Here is a 15,949-nt window from a genome sequence, read left to right on the forward strand (position 1 = left end):
GAAGAATCCAAAGCCAAGGATGCTGAGAATGCTCACCTTGGGGACAATCTTTGGGAAGTTGCCCGAGTGAAGAATTCTAAAATCCGACGGCTTTCTTCGGATTTGGACGGTGCTAGGGAGCGCATCTGTAAGTTGGAGCGGGAAGTTGAGAGGCTTTCGAGAGAACTGAAGGGGTCTAGAGCTAAAGCTCATACGCCTCAAAGGGAAGCCATTACTTCTCTGCTCGAAACTCTTCCGACTGATGTTCGCAGGGCTTGCATCTTCAAATACTTGTAGGGTAAGCCATTTGTTGATATGCTAAATACCTATAATTTGCAAGCTTATCGGGACGGCGAGAACGAGGTGTGGGAGTCGATCATGAAAAGGAATCCTTATTTCAACACGGCTCCCCATCGTAAATGTTGTCATCAAAAAGTGTTTAAAAAGCTGCAACTTCCTCTTTCTACTTGGGCTAAGGAAGAGGTGGACCGGCCAATTCCAGATCCGGATACAACTCATTATCTTGATGACTCTCCTCCTTTGTCCCCCCCCCCAAAGGGTTTAGCTATGAAGAGCTTGTCTCAAAGGCAGGTTTGACCAAAGGTCAGGCCTCTTCATTGGTCAAAAAGGTCAAAGAAGCTTAGAGTTCCTTGTTTTTCCCTGGAGTTACCCAACTAAGGGTATGGAATTGCGGAGTTTCTCCTGTAGGTGGGAGCTTACGGAACTCTTCGCAATCACTGAGGGTGAAAGGGATCGGTCTCAATTGATTAAAGGACCTATGTCTCCATGGCCAGCAGTCGATTGTGCTTTTGGTTTTTCTTCCTGACTCTGTTTCAACATATGAGAGCTGCATCAATTTTTCTTCTTTACTCTGTGTTGCCTCTGAGAAAGCTGCTTTGGTTTTTCTTCCCGATTTTGTTTCGACAAAGGAAAGTTTACGGAACTCTTTGCAATCACCAATGATGATATTTAGAATTCCCTGTTTTTCGATCGAACGAAGATTTGACCTCAACACTTGTTGTCTCACATGTATTTTTCCCAAGAACTTTTTGATGTTGTAAAGGTTGGCCCCTTCTAGTCGTTAGAGAAATAAAGTATTAACTTTATCCTTAAACTTTGTCAATCAACGAAGATATTCATTTTTTCACCAAAGTCTTCCTCTGAGCAATTCCATAGGATTAGTTTTCTTAGTTGGTTGAAACGAAGCCTTTTCTTTAAAAGGTCTTAGCCAGTCAGAACTGAAGCCTTTACTTAGAGAGATTCTTGAGAATTCTTCTAAGCTTTCGAAGGTCCCACTCGGGTCTTAAACCGATGCCTTTATGACTACTTAAGAATTTCTTTAAAAATTCATTAAGCTTTCGAAGGTCCCACTCGGATTTTAAACCAATGCCTTAACTTAGAGATTTCCGAAGAATTCTTCTAAGCTTTCGGAGGTCCCACTCGGATTTTAAACCGATGCCTCTATGACTACTTAAGAATTTCCTTAAAAATTCATTAAGCTTTCGAAGGTCCCACTCGGGTTTTAAACCAATGCCATTATGACTACGTAAGAATTTCCTTAAAAATTCATTAAGCTTTCGGAGGTCCCACTCGGGTTTTAAACCGATGCCTTTATGACTACTTAAGAATTCCCTTAAAAATTCATTAAGCTTTCAAATGTCCCACTCGGCGTTTTAAACCGATGCCTTTTGATTAGCCTATATTTGTTGGATAATGCGTGTAGCCCCCAATCAAAAGATATGGTGTTGAAAACCGGAAATTGCATTGATTGAGCTGAATTCTCTACATCGAAAATGAAAATGATAAACTTCTAGGGATTGTATTTCATCAGGTGTCTTGCATTCCATGAACGATCCAGCTCTCGTTTCGTTGTCACGTTCTTCAGCTTATATGCCCCTGAACCGACCGGCTTGATTACCATATATGGTCCTTCCCATGAAGGATCTAGTTTCTTCTGATGGCATGGATCTGAAGCTAAACTGTTCCTTAGAACCAGGTCTCCCACTCGGTATTGGCAATGCTTTACTCGGGAATTGTAGTGTGATGCTATCCTCCGCTGGTAATGTTGAGTTTGGGCAATTGCTTTTGTTCAAACTTCATCTAGTAGCTCAAGGCTATCTAGCAATCCTTATTCGTATGCTTTTTCCTCGAATTCTCTTTCCCGAAGTGTTCCAGCCATTACTTCGACGGGTGCCAATGCTTCAGATCCGTAGGCCAATTTGAATGGAGTTTCTTCAGTGGGAGTTCGAACCATAGTTCGAGATGCCCATAGAACATTGTGCAATTCTTCAACCCATAAGGCTTTGTCAAACTCGAGTCTTTTCTTTATTCCATCAAGTAGCGTTTGGTTCGTAACCTCCACTTGCCCGTTGCTCTGTGGGTATGCTACTAATGACATTCGATGTTCAATCAAGTAAGTGTTGCAGAACTGCTCGAACTGTGGGTTGTCAAATTGTGTACCATGGTCGGTTACAAGGATTTGGCATCCTGAACCGATAGATGATAGATTCCAACACGAACTTCTCCTTTCGATGATGGTCGCCAAAGCAGTAGCTTCTACCCATTTCGTGAAGTAATCGATTGCTACGATGAGGTACTCCCGTCCACTCGTGGCCTTGGTGAATTTTTCCATAATATCAATTCCCCACATCACAAAGGGGATGGGGTCAAGAATTGAAGTTAGGGTTTTAGCTGGCCTTTTGGAGATTGTGGCATGAATCTGACAGTTTTTGCAGTGACGAACGTATTCCATTGCAGTCTCTTGAAGTTTCGGCCAATATAAACCGAGTCTTAGGATTTTGTGGGCTAGAGCACGACCACCCATATGCGCCCCACAAATTCCTTCATGAACCTCCACCAAAGCCATATTTGATCCTTCGGGACCCAAGCATCTTAAGAGGGGTCCAGCATAAGACCATCGGTACAGCCTTCCATTCTGCATTATAAACCTTAACGCCCGCACCTTGATTACTCTTGCCTCCTTTGGATCCTCTGGTAGCTTATCATCTCTGAGATATTCCACGATCGGGTCCATCCAGCAATGTTCAGCTTCAATATAGGATATCTCCTTTTCTTGAATGCTTGGGAATGCCACTTCCTCAATGTAGACCAAAGGGTCGAGCGTCTTTTCTTTGGTGTTAGCCAATCTTGAAAGCTCATCTGCCATCGCATTTTCTTTTCTTGGAATCTGACATACTTTCAGATTCTTGAATTCCTTCTGCAAAGCTTGCACGATTTCTTGATATTTCTTGATATTTCTGCAATCGGGGCTCTTTGATAGCATACTCCCCTTGCACTTGATTGACAATGAGCTGTAAATCACTGAAGATAGTTACCTCAGCTATTGTCAGGGCCTTTGACAAACGAAGTCCGGCTATCAAGGCCTCATACTCTGCCTCGTTGTTGCTTGCTTCAAATGTGAACCTCAAAGCATAGAGAATGATGAATCCTGTTGGGCTTTTCAAAAGAATCCCAGCTCCAGCTCCATGCTTATTGCTCGAGCCGTCCACGTATTCCTCCCACATGGTTGGAATACTAGGTTCGGCATCTTCCTCGGTCGGGGTAGCCGGGGTAGTGGTTTCTACCACGAAATCAGCAATGCTTGGGCCTTGATTGTTGTGTGAGGCTTGAAACTTACATGGAACTCACCAAGCTCAACCGACCACACTACCATTCTTCCAGACAAATTAGGCTTATGAAGAACTTTATTCAAAGGAAAAGTAGTCAATACCTCTATCAGATGTGCCTGAAAGTATGGCCTTAGTTTCCTGGCCGCTGTCATAAGAGCCAAAGCCTGCTTCTTGATCTGGGAATATCGTGTCTCTGTGTTGAGGAGCACGTGGCTGACATAATAGATTGGCCATTGCTTCTTTTCTTTCTCTCGAGCAAGTACCGCACTTACCGCCGAATGAGATGTTGCTAAATAGACTTGCAAAACTTCTCCCTTCTCCGATCGGGATAAAAGCGGTGGCTTGCCAAGTGTTTCCTTCAGATTTTCGAATGCCTTTTGGCATTCTTCTGACCATCGGGCCTCCCTGCTGACCCTCAAATCCTTGAGTGCTTTGAAGAAAGGGAAGCATTTCTCTCCCGTCTGTGAGATGAATTGGTTCAGCACAGCTACTCTTCCTATTAGGCATTGCACATCCCGAACGGTCCTAGGAGGTTCCATGGTAATCAAAGCCTATATTTTGGCCAGGTTAGCCTCGATACCTCTTTGAGACACCATGAAACCTAAGAATTTTCCCGATCATACACCGAAGGCACATTTTTCTAGGTTCAGCTTCATCTGGTATTTTCGGAACACTGAAAATACTTCTACCAAATCTTCAATATGCTTTGATCTTGTTGTGCTTTTTTCCAGCATATCATCGATGTATGCTTCCATGTTTCTCCATATTAGATCCTTGAATATTTTGTTTACCGCCCTCTGATAAGTAGCCCCTGCGTTCTTCTAGCCGAACGGCATGACTTTGTTGTAAAAACTTTCAATATCGGTCATGAAAGCAGTTAACTTTTCATCCTCTTGATTCATGAGGATCTGGTTGTACCCCGAGTATGCATCCATGAAACTTAACATTTCATATCCAGCGGTGGCATCTATTAAAAGATCTATCCGGGGCAGCGGATATCAATCTTTCGGGCAAGCCTTGCTGAGATCTGTGTAATCTGTACACATTCTCCATTTTCCATTCGCCTTCTTGACCATCACCACATTGGCCAACCAGGTTGGGCATTCAATGGGTTCGATGAACCCTGAATTCTTTAGCTTTTTGACCTCGCCCCTGATGGCCACATTCTTTTCTATCGAGAAGTTTCTCCTCTTCTGGATAATCGGTTTTGCCTTCGGATCTATCCAAAGCTTGTGTTCTGCCACTTGACGACTTATTCCCGGCATATCCTCCGCAGATCATGCGAATACATCTCTGTTTTCCTGAAGGAATAGCTTCAATTCTGTTTTGAATTCTTTCAGCTGCTCGGATCCAATTTGAGTAGTTCTTTTTTCATTGTCAGGATTCAGCTGGATTCGCTCCAACTTTTCTACCGGCTCGGGTCTTTGCATTTCTGCCTCATTCCGATCGTCACGTATTTCTATTGGCAATGTCGTGGCCTTCTTCAGGCCTTCCTTGTCTTTCAGATATGCCATGTAGCACTGTCGGGAGATTTTTTGGTCAGAGGAAACCTGACCGATTCCCATACTAGTTGGGAATTTTATCTTCAAGTGCTTTGTCAAAACTACAGCACCTAACTTTGTTAAAGACGGCCTGCCAAGAATGACGTTGTAAGCCGGGAGTTCCAAAACTACCAGGAAGTTCACCCAATAGTAGCTTCTTTGGGGAAGTTTCCAACTGACAGATCCAGTTGTACTGATCCTTCAGCTATAGCCGACAACCCGGAAAAGCCATAAAGATGTGTAGATGACGGCTCCATTAGATCCTCCTCGATTTTTTGCTTTTGATAAGCTTCATAAGACAAAAGGTCTGCAGCAAATCCTGTGTCAACTAGCACTCTGTGCACCTCCCGGCGTGCAATCTCTACCTTGATGACTATGGCGTCATCATGAGGCATACAGATGCCTCTCTCATCTTCTTCACCGAAGGTGATCGAACCCTCACCATTCGGTCTTTTTCGCTTCTGCGTTTCTCCAGTTCCAATGAACTTAGATTTGGCCTTCAACTTTCGGAGTGACTCAGGCTCGGGTCCTCCGAATATCGTCAATATTAGTGATCGGGTGGCATCGATCACTTCTTTGCCTTTCTTAGACTTAGGAGCTTCAGTTCGCCGCTCCTGACTTACCAAACGCTCCCTTTTCTCACCGGTTGCTCGCGACTCTGCTTGTCTCCCCTTGATGAAACTAGAAAGGTGACCTTGAGATATCAATCTCTCAATATCGGCCTTCAAATGTCTACAATCATTGGTATAGTGACCATAATCCTTATGAAAACGGCAATACCTCTCCATATTTCGCTCCCCAGGCTTTGCTGGGACCTTGGGTGGCCATTTTATGATATTTTTTCCTTTGATGACATTCAAGATCTCTAACCAAGGAGTATTCAGGTGTGTATACTTGCCTTGATCAGGAGACCTTTGTCGCCACGCCATACGGGGCCTCCCAACTCAATCCCGAGCATGCTGTTTGGGTTTTTGCTTTTTCTCGGGAGCTTTCTGCTCTCTTGTGGAGGCCTTCATGTCTCCCTGACGCGCATCTAGAATCTCTGTTACCTCCACTTGTTTCTGACACCTTTGCACCAGTTCAGCATAGGTGGTAGGCATATCTTGAAGTAATAACTCCAAGAGTCTCCGATTGGTGAGTCCAATGAACAAAGCAGTTTTAGCTACCTATTCATCTAGATTATCAATTTCCATTGTGACCTTGTTGAATCTTTTCAAGTACTCTCGAATCGATTCGCTTTTCCCTTGCCTAATGGTGAACAAGGTCTTCTTGATCTGAATTCCTCTTTGGAATCGACCGATGAATTTTCGCGCCAACTCCTCAAAATCTGCAATTCTTCCCAAAGGAAGATTCGAAAACCACTTTTGTGTTGCTCCTTTCAAAGATGAACCGAACACCCTACAAAGGATTTCATCTGAGTTACCAGCCACAGCCATAGTTTGCTAGTAGTAACTGATGTGAGTGATAGGATCTCCCGAACCGTCAAACGAAGAAAAAGTAGGTAATCATAAATTTTGAGGACATTGATATCCGTCTATTGCTTCAGCGAACGGGGTCTTTCTAATGACCGAATATATATCATCGGTTATTTTTCCTTTGGACAGTTGCCCGAGCTTCTAATTAATATTAGCCAGCTCTTGGCCAATATGCACCGGACGTCCACCGGTGACGCGAGCATTGTCCCGAACCATACGCCTGGAGGTTGGTGAATGAGTTCGCACTCCAACACCCAACCTTGTCATTGAACGAGTTGTGCTTCCTTGCGGTCGTTCAATTCGATCATCTCTTCTGGGGAGTTCCCCAGTTCTTCTTGATTCTCCACCTTGTCTCCGGGCGTCTTCCTGGAAATTCTGGCAAACATTCTGGCCTTCTAGTAACCTTCTTTTCCTCTGTGGGGAACGTCCTTGTGGAAGCGAGGTAAATATTTCCTCGCCTTCTCTTACACGCCTTCTTGCTTCCCGCTGATCGAAGCCCTGTGGCGCCACCACTTACCTAACCAACGTACGAAGCGTCTAGTTCATCTCCAGAAATTGGAGCTGCATTTGATCCAACTGCTGTTGGAGAGGATTGGGAGGATGCAATTGATCATTACCCCCTGTCCTCCATCTTCTCGTACTTCATGAGCTCAACTTCCTTCAAGGATATCACCCGGATTGTTCCCGCCAAGAAGTTGAACGTCAGCATCTTGCTGAGCCGCCGCAGCCGCCGCTGCTGACCTAGTAACCGTGACTTTCTGAAGCGTTTCCCACAAACGGCGCCAAATGATGCGTCCAAAATCTGCTTAACCCTCCTATTGCTCAATGATGACCTGCAAAACAATCGTTAGACGTGGCCCGACCATTCCGACCGTTGGGGTCGGGAGTCCACCTCCGAAGGCTAAGTCAGTTGATGAACTAATCACAAAGGCTCTGCTTGAGTACAGAGCAGAAGTATGAATATGAATATTGGGAATACAATTCAGTTACCTTTCTTGTACGTAGGTCATGTCTTATATAGTGTTTACCTTCTAATCTTCTTCGTTGGATTTATTCGAGCCTTCTTTAGGTGACCGTCCGATCTTAACGAGTAGACCCGTTAGTGGGGTAGTGGATAACTTCCTTTGTTCATACGATCCTAGTACTAAGGATGTGGCAATTATCCAAGTAAGCACGATCATTGTTCCTGTAAATGCTGTAAACCGTCTCCTTAACGAGTCGTCCACTCTGAGAATTGCGGATTCGGGCGTGCTTGTTGACTGAGTCAGGTTTCTTCCTTAGCAAGCTATCTTCAAACCCGGTCCATTTAGATGCAAGTCGGTTCGTTTCTTTCCGACTGGGGTCGAGGGTCGAACCAAGGGCGGACCCAGTTCGACGATGGTTTTTCCCATATCAATACCAAAAAGAGCCTAAGAAGCATATGCAAAAAAAAAATTGTCAAACCGGAAATAACTATGCAAATTCAACTCCAGCTGATGTCATTTGTTTTCGTAAAGCCATTTCTTTTACTTGTTTCAACTTTTGGAATCACCAACCCCCCTTCCCTCATGTGGTTTGTTCATCCACTCGTATCTAGCTTATGAAAAGGTAAATTTTACATAGGGTACTCATTATAGATTCAACTATGTACGTAGATATGTCTATGATTTTGTGTGCCCAAGTTGTACCCTAGAGCTATGGGCGCACCACTTCAACAAGTATGTCCTGAACAGACAACCCTAAATTTTTGAGTGCTCAACGTTTTACATTTTGAATTTGAGATTCACCCGCAGCCAAATGATTGACGAACAAAAATCAAGATATTTTAGTCCGTTCAATTAATCTATGTAGGAATCTCCTTCGATCTCCTAAATCGTCGAACTTCATCATCCGATCAAGATATGTTATCTTCTTTTGTTATATTTTTTTACTATTACTATTAATATTTTAAACTGTAAAAAGACAACCAAGCGATTCAGGTATTAATGTATGATAGTTAATCCTGCGGTTAAACATGCAAGAACCATCTGGACCGTCAATCATGTTTGCCGGATGTGTTTATGAGAAGTTAAAATGAATTAGTATTCATCTCAATCAGATAAACCTAAAGAATTAATTCACCTAAAATAAAATAAAGAATAAAAACCATGCAAGAACCTTCTGGACTGTCCATGTATGCCGGATGTGTTTATGAGAAGTTACACTAATTAATTAGGATTCATCTCAATCAGATAAACCTAAAGAATTAATCTTAATTTTCACAAAATAAAATAAAGAATAAAAAACCATGCAAGAACCATCTGGAGCGTCCATCATCCAAGTGGGTCCCATTCCCAAGCCGTAGGATGCATGGAGAATAGAATTTTTGAAATTAGGCGGGATGGAATTATACATCTTAGCATATGCATATAAATATCTGGTAGAGTCCTTGATAGTACTACTAGTTCTCTAAATACTAGGAGTTCTTCTTACAGTAGGAGTTTTTCTTCTTTAAATTAGTTCAGTGCTGCTACTCCTTCAAGTTTGAGAAAAACATATATATGGCAATGGCGGAAGACACCAAAGCGAATGCAAAGAATTGCAATCTCTCAGCAGAAGCAGTAATGGAGGAACAACTACGGCCGCCCCTTGGTTTCATATTTGAACCCATGGATGAAGAACTTATAGGATACTATCTTCGCTCCAAAATTTATGATCCTACATTCTCCTGCCCCGTCATTAACGAAGCTCCTGTATACGATTCACAACCTGAAGAGCTGATAAGTAAGTAATACCTATCTTAATTTTCATGCAGTAGTACCTATTAATTTTGGGTAGTAGTATATTTCATTTTATGTAGTTTTTGTTAATGTTGAGAGCTTATCAGGCTATGTTGAGGTTGCCTAAGGTCCACGTAGATCCATGCTTGAATTGGGGTGCTTGCTGGCTATCATATAAGGAAATATTAGTGATACCATATCCACAAGTGCAAACTTTTGAAACAATGATATAAGGGAATATTAGCGTTGGAATCCTGAATGTTGTTATTTTGATTTGGGTTTGTATTTTCTCTGCTGAATCATCATGGAGACTCGATCACGTTCTTCAGTGTCTTCCATGACTTCTCGTCTCAATTCCTTAGTCGATTCAAAGTTTAGGAAAGAGGTTCCAGCTTCACCACCGAGCTTCGCGCCGGCACAGCCACCTTCCTAACCATGGCTTACATCCTCGCCGTCAACGCAAGCATCCTCACTGATTCCGGCGGAACCTGATCCAGTCTCCAGATTTTTACCAGTCATTTTCATCCAGTGCACCGTTAGAACATTTTTCTAATGTTTAATCACTTTCCTCTCATACCTTCAACTCTTTTTCTCTTCACACGACTGTGACCTCGTTCTTTGGCTCCGAAGCAACTTCACCACCACATGGATGATCATGGAGGAAGAACTAACACCTACTTATCTCCTTAACCCCCAATTATATCGGTTTCTTGAAATCATGGAGAAAACTAACACCTATCTCCTTATCCCCAATTGCATCGGTTTCTTGAAATTTCCCTGTTTCCATTTCAGTTTCTCCATCGGTTTCTTGAGGAATCATAGATCTAGCTCTCAATGTTGCAAAAAAAAATTAGTAATAAGATTTATGAAAAATTAGTTTAGGAAGCGGCAGAAATCCACTCCTGAACTCTTCTGGATTTCCTGGCTTCATTCTCTTCCCTTGGAACTCGCTCACCCATTAAAGAAACAGCAGCTAGCGATCAGCAAAAGGGGGAAAAGGGCTAGCGATCAGCAAAAGGGGAAAAGGGCTAGTGATCAAGAAAATCAAGAATAGTTTTGTTAGTAACAGGGTTTTGTGAGTCTCAGTTTCTCAGTTTCTATATTTGAAATTAGTTACTTCTTATATAGATATTTCATTTTATTTTGTTCATCTTCTATTTGTCTCTATGTTACTGTTTTTTCTTATGATTACGTAAAAATAATTATGCAGGAAACTATGGAGGGAATAAATTGAGTCGTTGTGGATACTTCTTCTCCCACCAAAAGAGAAGAAACCCTAACCACAAACGACCTGACCGTAGTGCAGGTCAGGGAGTTTGGAAGACCACCGGTAAAGATGAGGAAGTCAAACTCAGTATATCCAATGTTATTATTGGATACAGAAGATCTTTTGTCTTTTACAATGGGAAACCTGGTCCTTCTACCAAAACAAAATGGCAAATGAAAGAATATGCAGTGAAAACTAAATCCGATATGATTTATGATAACAAAGATGAACAAGCGAGCAAGGTATGTGAACAAATTGCATTGTATCCATAGATTTCCTGAATTCTCTTAATCATTTTTCTTTCACTACAATAATTCTGCACATTTATTTGATTATGCATCACATTACTTATATAGGTACTTTTCTCCTTGTTTCTTTTCAGTCATCAGAATGGGTGCTATGCAAAATTTACGACTTAACTCAAAAAAGAGGTAGGGATGAAGGAGAATATGAGGATGTGATCCTTGCTGAGTCTCCACAACAAAAGAGGAGATTGGAGGAAGTGAAAGAGCATTGGGACGAGCCTTACTCTAAAGAAGATGATCATTTGGATCCATGCAACATCTTAACTGTTGTATCTGGAGAAAGTGAAGAATATGAAAAAGTGATCCCTGCAGAGCCTCTACAACAAAAGAGGAGAGTGGAGGAAGTGACACAACAACTCGCTGCCCCTGAATCTGAAGAAGATGATCAGTTGCTCCAATACAACATCTCAACGGTAGTATCAAAAGAAACAAAATTGGTATTCCCTAGTGTTATTGATGATGCTGATTGCAGTGCTTCCTTAAGAGACACACCTGCTCTTGGAAACCCACTCTTAGGTAAAGCACTTGGAAAATCGCTTTTGCAAAGCAAAAGGAAAGAGATGTCAGAGAAAGAGACATCAGAACAAGCAAGAGACGGCTCAGGCTCGGTCTAACGAGACTAACCAAGATATTGAGGATATAAATTTGAAGCTAAATAGAATAGATCCAATAAAAGGAGTTACTATATCAAATGACCTTGGTGCTGGGAACCGAAGCATCTCTTCATGGTTGGAAATTGATGATGATGATTTGGAAGATGATGATTTAGTGGACCTTGCAATACCCACGGATGATCTTTCAGAGATAGAGAAGTTATATCCATTGTAAAACTTGAACATTATTTAAGAGTGTTAGTGTTGCTGTTGAGATTATATAATTGTAAATATGGCAATCCATTCTATTCTATACTTCTTTGAAGAAGTTGTTGATAAGAGTCTTGAACTTCTATGTAAAAACCCAAAGTTATGTGCGTCATTGTATCAAAATGTAAATTGTGTATAAATGCTTCTTTCATTGATTTAAGTTTTGAACAAGTGTCTTGCCTCTTCAACTGTTAACATACTTAACATTCTGTAGTTCATTCACCCGTGCTCAAAAAGAGATTACTTGGAGATAAATCATAACATGATCAAAGAGTACTACTAATGCAGTTCTAGTGTATTCCCTTCAATGTTCCATTCCTTTTAAGGAAATGGTGAGAATTCCATCTCAGCAGGATATGCTTAAGGTCGCAGCAAAATATAAAAGACAAATTTCTGTAGAATTTAAACATTATTTATACCAGAATCTACCGTAACTACTTTTGTGCTTGATGTCCTGCTCCTCCACAACCCTCTCGATCCCAATCTTATCAAGTCTCAAACTCAAGAAGGAAAATTGACACCCCACCTGAACCTGACTGGCCTTTTTCATTCTTGGCAACACCTTGAATTTCTAAAAGACTTGCTCTGCTGTTGAAGTGATTCTCTTTACATTAACGTTACAGGTTATAAATTTAGATACAGCAGTTGGAGTTTTCACTCCATGGGAGACTTTAGTTACATTGTTGATAGCCAAGCGGTCATTTTGTTTATCAGATAAAAAACCCAAAACTTAATGCATAACGAAGGCAGATGGGTTCTTTAAGTACTCTTCCTGACTCAAGCAAACGCAGGGAGTAAACAAAGAATCAGAGAGAGAGAGAAAGAATGTTTGAATGTTGCAAATTTCCCATTTCTGGTAACCATCTTCCTCCATGGGAAGTCCTTAACCTCGTCTCTCACTACCTAGACCCCAAAACACTAGCCATTGCCTCTTGTATCTGCAAATCATGGTCTGTTTCCATGTCTTTAGAACATCTCTGGAAACCCATCTGCCTCGCTCTCTATCCATCTCTCTCTTCTCTCACTCTAGCTGACCCAAATATCTCCTATTCCCATCTATACTCTCTAGCCCATCAATCAACCAAGCGTCCTCATCCTTGCCCACCTCGTATATCCCTGGACGACCTCTTCTTCACCATCGACATCTTTAATGGCAGTTCTTGCAGTTTATCTCTGGCAAACTCTGGCAAAGACCTTGGTAGTAACTACCAGCACGGCGTGTTTCGATTTGAAGTTGATGTTGAAGGTACTGAGATGGTGCCGTTTGAGCTGTCAAAAGAGATGAAGGTGAAATCGGTTGTTGTGCTGAAAGGATGGAGAGGAATGTTATCCATGATGGATAGTAAAGGTAAAGGTAAACTTGTTTCCAGTAGCGGCGAGCAGTGGTGGTTCATGGAGGATCTTCCGCCGCCGAGGTGCTACCTGAACACCGGAGCAGGTGGGTTGGTCGCAGAATTAGGTCTACAATTTAGTGGTACGAATATGAGGGTGGAGAAGCTGAGAATGGGTATTTTGAATTTGGGGAGTTGTAGATTTTTGAGTGCTAAAGATGGTCTCAGATACTTGCAGCACTTTCTTTTACCCTGATATGTAATAATTTAAGAAAATTCACTTGTCTCTGTATTTTGTAGAAATCAACGTTTTGCTCTCATTGCATCTCGGTTTTTTCTTAAGCTCCCTGAGCAGCAGGTTCCCCTCTCACTTTTACATTAGCTGATCTTCGCTCTTTCTCTCTCTGGTGTTCCTAAGGAGCTGAAATTTTCCTTTTGTACATTGAATTCAAAGAAAGTCGAAACAGTTGGTCATAATTCCTTTTCAGGGACACACACTGCTGGGTTTGCTGGGTTTTGTACTGAATTCCAATTTAGCTGTAACACACACTGTTGGTGTCTGTGCTGTTGTAGGTATCATGTTTCTTATCAGATCAAATTTAGTTCTCAGAGAGAGCGAAACACCCACAGGCTGTATGAACTTTCTAGTTTACTATAAATGGTTATGTTGTCCTCCCTATAGTACACATATGCAGAGAGAGAGAGAGAGAGAGAGAGAGAGGGAATCCAGAGCTGGAAAAATCAATTTAATTCCAATACCAGAAAGACTACAATGACATATTATTAACAGGGATTCATCTTTCTTCTTCCCCATTTTAAGAATGGAATGCCACCAACTTGCTTACAATTGAGACTAAGTAGCAGCCTTGTATGACTTCTGCACCATTTTCCTGTACTCTGCAAAACAGACCAGATATTAAGAGAATATGTGAGAAAAATTAAAGTGAAAACCCCTATGCCCTTCTTAAACATTGTCAATGTTCTGTGTTGATGCAAACCTTCTTGATTGCTCCAGAGTGCTGCTGCTTGAGCATTGAGAGGTGAGCTTATGTTAGGTTCTGAACCCACAAAACAAACCCAACATCAATTCAATTTTTACTTTTAATTTGTCTTCTAAAGTTCAAAATGTAAATAATATCAACCAATAAACAGAAAGGAAGAAATAAAAAACGCACGAGTTACCTCCAAGAAGACTCTGGATGGACAGTAATATGGTTCTCACATCATATGCTGATGACCATTTATCCTGTTATTTCAGAACAGTAAATTTTGATTAATTCAAAATCTTCAAACTAAAATTGGAACAAATAAGACAGTTATCAAGATGTAGTGGCATATGTACCTGAAGGATGTCTAGGCAAATATTTCCATAAACATCAACATTTGGATGGAAGCAGCTGGTTTCAAATTTGACCTTTGGAGACTTGAAGGGGTAATCGGTTGGAAAAGAGAGAGAGAGTTTGTACTCTGTCCCTTCAAAGACAGTATCTTTGCTTCCATATATTGTACCCTTCCAGCAGAACATGTTGTCTTCCTCAGGAAAAGCAGATATAAGTGGATCTCCATTCATCTGAAAATTCATAAAAGAAAATGGCAAGAACCCATTAGATACATTTGAAGGTGAAGTACTGTTAACTTCTTGAATACAGAAAAAGAAGAAGGCAATCAGATGGATTTTTACCATTAGGGCCATCAATTCTGACTGTAGTCTGCTCGGATTGGATAAGAAATAGGAAAAGAAACAGATATCACATCAGATATAATTGAAAAATAAATGCAACCAAAAACAGAATAAGGAATTCGTAAGAAATCAAATTAAAATGGGGCAAGATTTAACTGTGATCCAGCCCTCCACGGGCAGGATAAGAGATTTGTAAGAAATCAAAGAAACCAAACACAATATAGACAACTCGTACCTTTTCAGAACAGACTGGGTGTCGACGGTCTTAGCTACAGGGGCAGGTTGCTTTGAGGTCGGCATGGTCGGAGAGGGTACAGGTGTGTTGCCTTGGTAACCCTGAGTCTCCGAGCGCCTGTTCACGGTTGCCATTTTGGAACTTTAGAGAAATAGATAGAGAAGATGAAGCCTGTCTTGATGGAAATCAAAGATCAGAAAGAAAAGAAGAAGAAGAAGAAGCCCAGATTGTACTTACTTCTTCTTCTTGGAATCTGGGGTTGAGAGAGAATTGGATGAGCAAATAAGATGAGAACAGGGAAGGGAGCGTTAGGTTTCGCTTTTAAACACACCGGGCAACAGTAAAGTAGCAGACTTGAGCCGATAGAAATTTTGAAATTAGTTTTTTAACGTTTAACTCGAACGGCGCAGATCGTTTTAATCCCAACGGCTAGTTTTTTCTTTTATTTTTTAAAATTTCCTTCGTTGTTTTGTTTTGCTAGATCCTTTCCCTTTTTCTTCTTGTCGGTAAACAAACTCCTTTTTGCCTTTTTCATCTTATCTAGGGGTGTAAATGGATAATCGAAATCCGCTTTCGAATTCACATCTTCCGATTATTAATAGAATACGGATATGGTATACCCCTTTCTTACCGAATATTATCCGTCTGATAAAATTATCCAATTAAGTTATTTATTTAAACTTATTATTCTTATTTTTATAAATTTTGCTTATGGTATGTGATTATTTTTCTAGATTTTCTAGATTTTCTACTAAAATAACTGTCAAAATTGTTAAATTCTTAAATTTCAAACATAGTCCTCACAAATAAAAAGGTAAAGATGCAAATAGGTAGTTGAAAACTTGTATTCAATCTATATTCATGTCTGTTTAGAAGAATCTACTTAAGAAAATAACTATCCGATT

General features: G+C 41.1%; 2 protein-coding genes and 1 long non-coding RNA gene across 3 annotated transcripts; 2 read left to right on the forward strand and 1 right to left on the reverse strand.

Annotated features, from left to right (window-relative positions):
• The first annotated feature begins 10,373 nt into the window (after positions 1 to 10,373).
• LOC149007549 (uncharacterized) lies at positions 10,374 to 11,400 on the forward strand. Its single transcript, XR_016174947.1, has 3 exons — positions 10,374 to 10,437; positions 10,573 to 10,871; positions 11,012 to 11,400. It is a non-coding gene; the product is annotated as an uncharacterized LOC149007549 (long non-coding RNA).
• Positions 11,401 to 12,757: 1,357 nt separating this feature from the next.
• On the forward strand, positions 12,758 to 13,384 carry LOC149007550 (putative F-box protein At5g04010). Its single transcript, XM_089167099.1, has one exon. It carries the CDS (start codon positions 12,758 to 12,760, stop codon positions 13,382 to 13,384), a length of 627 nt encoding a protein of 208 aa, XP_089023225.1.
• A 76-nt stretch (positions 13,385 to 13,460) lies between these two features.
• On the reverse strand, positions 13,461 to 15,340 carry LOC149007551 (ubiquitin-conjugating enzyme E2 20-like). Its single transcript, XM_089165669.1, has 6 exons — positions 15,045 to 15,340; positions 14,810 to 14,837; positions 14,471 to 14,698; positions 14,311 to 14,374; positions 14,127 to 14,186; positions 13,461 to 14,025 (listed from the first exon to the last, which is right to left on the reverse strand). Exons 1-6 carry the CDS (start codon positions 15,176 to 15,178, stop codon positions 13,982 to 13,984), a joined length of 558 nt encoding a protein of 185 aa, XP_089021795.1. The 5' UTR covers positions 15,179 to 15,340; the 3' UTR covers positions 13,461 to 13,981.
• Positions 15,341 to 15,949: the final 609 nt, after the last annotated feature.

Source organism: Hakea prostrata, chromosome 8, assembly GCF_041222555.1.
Source record: "Hakea prostrata isolate BN-2017 chromosome 8, UWA_Hpros_2, whole genome shotgun sequence".
Lineage (NCBI taxonomy): Eukaryota > Viridiplantae > Streptophyta > Magnoliopsida > Proteales > Proteaceae > Hakea > Hakea prostrata.

Bases quoted from the DNA above. Each gene is read 5' to 3' on its own strand.
- LOC149007551 (XM_089165669.1), bottom strand. From the start codon at position 15,178: ATGGCAACCGTGAACAGGCGCTCGGAGACTCAGGGTTACCAAGGCAAC. The intron at 14,838-15,044 runs GTACGAGTTGTC...CAATCCGAGCAG, and splicing joins ACCCAGTCTGTTCTGAAAAG to ACTACAGTCAGAATTGATGG. The intron at 14,187-14,310 runs GTAACTCGTGCG...TTGTGGGTTCAG, and splicing joins CATCCAGAGTCTTCTTGGAG to AACCTAACATAAGCTCACCT.
- LOC149007550 (XM_089167099.1), top strand. From the start codon at position 12,758: ATGTCTTTAGAACATCTCTGGAAACCCATCTGCCTCGCTCTCTATCCA.